General features: G+C 32.2%; 1 protein-coding gene across 1 annotated transcript; it reads right to left on the minus strand.

Moving 5' to 3' along the window:
• Positions 1 to 2214: 2214 nt before the first annotated feature.
• LOC136233451 (transcription factor MYB13-like) lies at positions 2215 to 4132 on the minus strand. The gene is made up of 3 exons (XM_066023112.1): positions 3997 to 4132; positions 3402 to 3541; positions 2215 to 3120 (listed from the first exon to the last, which is right to left on the minus strand). Exons 1-3 carry the CDS (start codon positions 4033 to 4035, stop codon positions 2646 to 2648), a joined length of 654 nt encoding a protein of 217 aa, XP_065879184.1. The 5' UTR covers positions 4036 to 4132; the 3' UTR covers positions 2215 to 2645.
• Between the last annotated feature and the right edge of the window lie 2377 nt (positions 4133 to 6509).

Raw genomic sequence — 6509 nt, forward strand, 5'->3', positions numbered from 1 at the left:
ATTATAAAATAAAGATCAAATCAGTCAAACCAATATGTAAAAGTAAGCATGCATGTGAGACTTTATGATTTAGATTATTTGAAAAATGTTCTTAGAAATTTATCGGAATTGAGATTCAAGACTTCAAATTCAAGACTATAAATTAAACTAAAATTAAAATTAAACTTTAAAATTTTATTTCAATTCAAGATTTTAAAATTAAACTAAAATTCAATATACTATTTTAACTTAAAAAGTAAGACTCTCCTCTTTTTTTCACGAACCGGAGAGAATCCTAATTCTAAATTTTTCTTTTTGAGAATTTCTATTTTTTTTAAAGAAAAATTTAAAAATGCCAAAAGTATATATTAAAAAGACAAAGAAATCCAATTATCTTCGGATTTTTACATGAAAATCATAAATAATAATAATATTACTGTTTTATTAATGTTTTTTTTTGAAGAAATTGTTTTATTAATGTTGGTGATTTAATTTTTAATATATCAAAAATATATGAATCTTTATTTTATAAATATCAAAGTAATTTTTTATATAGTTTAATTGATAAACTGTGCATGGGTGAGAAAATACAAAGAAATGTTTTGTAACTTTCATAGTATTTCTAGACTTTGATATATGTCAAATAAGTCATTGACAAAATTGTAGAAGGTTTCATGTAAAATTTCCATTATCTTATTACATATATATAATTGTAGATAGTTTCATGTAAATTTTCCATTATCTTATTACATATATGGATAATACATGCATAGAGAAAAAGGAAAACTTCCTCTATATATATATAAAATAAATTTCAAATTTGTTCCTTTAATGTATTTTCTGGGAAGTGCAAATATTTTTTTTAAAGGTGCAAATATAATCTTAGTATAAATGATAAAATTGTATTATTAATATTTTTAATTTGGAGCAATTTTCGAGCATGATAATAATACATAAAGTAATTTTAGGTGTAGGTAACAAAACTTATAAAACGAAACTCTTATCTAAACATATAAAGGTAGGGGAACTTAAGGGCGGCTCAAGGGAGAGGCGGTCTAGGTGGCCGCTTAGAGCCTCCCATTTAGAGGGGGCTTCAATCCACTTTTTTTTTTTTTTTATATATATAAAATATAAAACTAATCTCAATTATATTATAATAATTAAATTGGGATCTCAATTATTAAAAATTATCCTCATAAATAATTATTACCAGTAATATTCACATGGATCTTAATGACCAAGTGAATTTGGTTATTCGTTTTTAGATATTGGCTTATTAAATTTAAACCAAGTGAATTTGGTAATTGTTACACTGTAATTGAATTTAATAATAATTATATATAGAAAACAAGAATACGTTGTGCTAAATAGAATAAAAAACCGACAATAATAACACACATTGTCTTTTTTTTTTTTTTTTTTTTTTTTTATCTTAACAACATTAGCACAATAAGAGGTTGCAAAATTTATTTTACAACTTTTCTTTTAACAATGATAAGAATAAGTTACAAATTTAATCATATGGTTATTGATGTGAACAGATTTAGCCTTTACGTACAAAACAATACAATATTAAGTCTAAACTTGCCAGACGGTACGGTTCAACTCATTAACGGAAGATGTGTTTTTTCATTAGAAATATGCAATTTCAAGCCTGACTGGTGGTAAGAATGATAAAGTTGGAGAATCGCCATAACATAAAATTGTATAAGGGAATAAACTCATCTTTCATTAATAAGCTTTGAAACTGCATTGTTCTATACACGAGGTTAAATATCTTTTCCTGCAACAACCATATGGATAATTTATACATTATTTAACAATAATATAACAATTAAGTGCTTCTTTCTTTGCAAAGCAAATGGTGAAAAAGTTTAATCTTCACTATATTTTATGTATATTAAATTTAAAATTATAAAAAAAATGAAGTATGTGAGCTGTTTAATAACTCTAAATTCTGGAGCCGCCCCTGAAACATGGGGATGCCGACACACCTCCAACCACTCAGGTTCCACTCCTATCCACATCTCCATCTTTATTTTTAGGCCGCTGATTGCATCCCTAGCAAATGAATGATAGTCTTTTTTTTTCTTGCTCCGATCCAAGCCAAACCCGTGTTACTTTGATGTAGGTGTAGGTGCGAATTTGTTTTTAACAATACGTATGAACTTGATTTATTTTTTTGCACTTTAAGTAGTTAAAGTTGACTCTGCAATTGTCTGAATACAAAATTACTTCTCATTGAAAATGTTAAAGGTAAAATTTTATCATTTCTTACAGTAGTAATATAACTACACGCCGGAACAAATTATATATAATAGCTACAACTAAAGCTAAAATAACAGCATGACAACTACCTAGTTTGAGAATTTTACGGCATTTCGAGAATAATACAATCGATTAATGAAAATCGTTTTGTATACCACTACAAGGGAGATAGTTGATGTAAAGAAAAAACGTATACATGTGACAATAATCTGATTCGCCGTGTGTATTAACTCGGAGTACCCTAATTTTTTTTCTATATAATCCTCTTTAGCCATAGAAAATGGTTGCTCCCACAAATTTGGAACTTAATGAAGAAAACCAACATTCTCCTCATTGATCTGATCATTAATCCCCAACCACAAAAGATGAGAATGTTGAAACAAATCAACAAAATTAGATCATGACTCTTCATCAGCAAACATTAATTGGTCTATGGTTTCCCAATTATAATCAGACCATAGAGGAGAATTCATATATTCAGATGAATTATTGGAAGAACCACTTGAGGAAATGGCTTCATCATCATCAATCCACATCTCATCATGATCATCTCTATAATCCTGTAAATATTGGTCAAGAATTTCGTAGAAATCAGCAGAAAAGTTAACAGTTTGCTCATCATTCATGAGGTTTTTCATATCTTCTTCACCAGAAGAAGTCGAGTTTAAACTGTGGTTATTAGAGACTTCTGAACTTGATGAATCAAGAATAGTGAAATATGAGACAACAGATTTTGCCCCTTTCTGAGATTTTTCTTGCTCAGGAAAATTGTTTTTGTTGTTGTTGTTCAATCTTTTCTTTAAATGAGAGTGCCACCGATTTTTAATTTCATTATCTGTTCTTCCAGGCAATTCAGCTGCTATTGCAGACCATCTGAAACAAGAAAAACAACCCATCAATTAAAGTCTTAAGTTAAATGGAGTTTTCCGGCAACCAGTGAGTGATCATGCCCCTTCGAACGCCTTTAAGTGTCTGTTTGTTTTCAATTTTCGGAACTGCTTTTTATCTTTCAAGTCTAGAGAGGAGACAAAAAGCAAAATCAACTAATATCTGCTGCCTATCCATAACAGGAAACAGCTAACAGTAGCAGCAAAGAGCAAATAAAAAACAGAAGCAGGTGAAACAAATAGACCATAAATCTATCCATTAATTACCTATTTCCTAGAGTTTGAAGAAGAGTGAGTATGATTTCATCTTCTTCTTCGGTGAAGTTTCCATGTCTTATATTTGGTCTCAAGTAGTTCATCCATCGGAGCCTGCAACTCTTTCCAACTCTTTCCTGTCCTTTGCAAACCTGAAAATTCATCCCACAACAACAAATTCATCATCATCTTAATTATCCACTGTCTACAGTGGCGGAGTCAGGAAATAAAAGAGAGTTTCAGAATGCAATTACAACATCCTCGTTGGATGAAGATGGAAGATAGAAAAAGAACGAGATGAAAGACCCTGAATGAAAGAAAAAAACCCGGATAAAAGTCCAGAAGAAAGTAAGTAAGAGTACTGGGAAGGGTCTTCATCCCAGTACTCTTACTTTCTTCATGACTTTTATCCTGAGTCTTCTTCTTTCATCTAGAGTCTTTCTCATTCTTCTTCTATCTAGACCATCTTTCCAAATGAAAAGTCACCTAGAACTACTCGTTTAGATTCCGGTGGCCGAGGATGCAACAGACCCGTGCATCCCTCCATCTGCTACTGAAATTAAAATTAAGCAGGTTTTAGAGAATTAAAAGTAACAAAAATCCTCACCAGCAGCTTTAGGCATCTCATTCCAGCTCCAAATGCCATATCTGTTGATATAAGAAATCAGTTTCTCATCTTCTTCAGAGCTCCAAGCACCTTTCTTCAATGGAAATTCACCAAATTGTAGAAATCTCGTCATCTTCCTGCTCTGGTAATTAATTAAATCTGTGATTAAGTGATCTGCAAACAAACCCTAAGTATATATACTGATAAACCCTAGTTAGCTAGTAACCGTGTGTTTAATTTCAAAGCTCAGATGAGTTTTCAAAATTTTGGGTATATTATAACTTTTGGAGTCAATGTCTTACGTAATGGATTTTTTTAAATTCAGTGAATCTTTCAAGCTAGTATGTACCTACCAGGAATGTTCTGATTTTTTTAAAGGATAATGTATAAATTTCCTCCTAATGTTTTTGGAAAAATATAAATATATCTTAAACCTAAAAAATAATTAAAATTTCTATTTAATTTTTCAATTTGAAACAATTTTATACTTGGATAATAGTACATAGAGTAGTTTAAACCAATAAAATGAGATTTTTATATGGATCCAAATGTGGAAATGGGGTGTGTACGAGGGTACCGACACATTCCCGTCGTTGGAAACCATCTCTTATGGGTGGTTCCATCTAGGGATGTTAACGAGACGAACCGATACCGAATTTAGGTAGGTTCGGTATTGGCTCGATAATTTCTCAACCCGAGTTTTGACCATATTTTGACTGAGCCAAGTTTTTACTTAGTTTTAATTAAATTCCTTATACATGCATATAATAAGTAGTATAGAAAAAAAAACAATAGAATCTCTACAAAATACTGCACATGAGATTAAGAGATTTTGTTTAAAAGAAAAAGAAAAAATAATCACCTATTATGGTCGAACTCCAAGAATAGCAGCTGCTACTGATAGCTAGGCAAGACAAACTCATAGATCTGATAGCATTTGCCAGCATGCTTACGTATGACGGTAGTTGTTAGTGCTATTAGCATGAATGATAAAATAGAGAGAGGGAACTTGGGGAGGGAGAAGTTGAATATTCTATAGGATTTGTACTTTGAATTTTGAATTCCTAGTTTTCGGAGTAACCAAATGCCTAAAGCAATCGTTAAGTGTTTTTTTTATCGGCGTTGTGAGTTGTGACTAGTTGAGAGTTAGAGTCCACGATAAATTACTCATTTTCTTTTTTGATCCCAATTATTAATTATTGTATTTTGAACTAAAAAATAATGAGATATATATAGTAATTGAAAAAATAATCGATCCTTTTTGAGAACTTTTCAAGAGCTTTTCGAGCCGAATATAAGGATTCTCAGGCTCGGCTTGCTAAAGTCTTTAGTGGATCCCACCTTGAGTCGAGCCCACTCGAATAAAGGTTTGACTGAGTCGAGATCGAACAGTTTGAGCTACCCTGACTCATTTACACCCTTAGTTCCACCCATGCTCACCCTTCATCTTTGTTTGTGGGATGGTGATTACATCACGAACATATAAACAATTGTTGTAACATCCTACATTTTTCATATATTTATATTATTATAGATACATTAATTTTAATATTTTAAATAAGAAGTTTTTTTAATAATTTCTCTTAAAAAAATCATACATCTTTTTAAGGACTTTTTGGTATTTAAATCTTTTTTTTATAGAAATTGGGACGAGACAGAACTTGGGCGGGGTGAGCACCCATGGTCCAAGAACTGTCAAACCCGTAATATATTAATAAAAGAAAAAAGTGAGTGTTTGAACAAGAGAAGAGGAAGGAGAACAAACAAAAAGAAGGGGAGACGAGAAAAGATAGGAAAAGTCAAGAAAAAAGCAAGTGTGAAATACTACAAATGTCATCATTGATAAACCTATAGCAAAAAGCAGGAGCTGAAGGCCACCAATTGATCACTGAGGAAGAGACTCCAAACTTTGCCAATGCATCAGCAACTCTATTTCCTTCCCTAAAGATGTGTGAAAAGAGAATGTTCATCCTAGAGCAAATGCTGAGACAATGCAGCCACTCTTGTCGAATACTCCAAGGAACATCCATGGAACGATGTCTAAGCAGATTAACTATGTACATTGAGTCTGACTCAACCCAAAGCTTATGCCAATTTTTCTCCCAAGTAAGTTCAATTGCGAAAATAACGGCTCTCAGTTCAGCCATATAAGTAAAAGAAGGAGAGGTAGAAAAAGTAAAACAACCTTTGGGAAAGCCTCGATAGTTGTGAAAAATACCTCTCGCTCCTGCCTCACCAGGTGTGCCAAAAGCAGAGACGTCCACATTGACTTTAACCCAGCCCGGAGGAGGTTTAAGCCAATGGACCGTTATAATGTTGGGAGCAGAGACGTGATAAGATAACAACATCTCTCCGCGAAGAGCAAAAACCTTTAGAAGTGGCAAAGGACTCTCGAATCATTCGAAAGACGGTGATCTTCGAGTGCTGAATAGAAGGAGAAACTTCCTTAAAGATTGCTTCATTCCTGCAATGCTAGATTAACCAGATGTAAGTGACAGCGTCAACACGCCAGA

The sequence above is a fragment of the Euphorbia lathyris genome, chromosome 6, assembly GCF_963576675.1.
Source record: "Euphorbia lathyris chromosome 6, ddEupLath1.1, whole genome shotgun sequence".
NCBI lineage: Eukaryota > Viridiplantae > Streptophyta > Magnoliopsida > Malpighiales > Euphorbiaceae > Euphorbia > Euphorbia lathyris.

Bases quoted from the DNA above. Each gene is read 5' to 3' on its own strand.
- LOC136233451 (XM_066023112.1), bottom strand. From the start codon at position 4,035: ATGGCATTTGGAGCTGGAATGAGATGCCTAAAGCTGCTG. The intron at 3,542-3,996 runs GTGAGGATTTTT...ATGAATTTTCAG, and splicing joins TGAGATGCCTAAAGCTGCTG to GTTTGCAAAGGACAGGAAAG. The intron at 3,121-3,401 runs GTAATTAATGGA...TTCTTGTTTCAG, and splicing joins CTTCAAACTCTAGGAAATAG to ATGGTCTGCAATAGCAGCTG.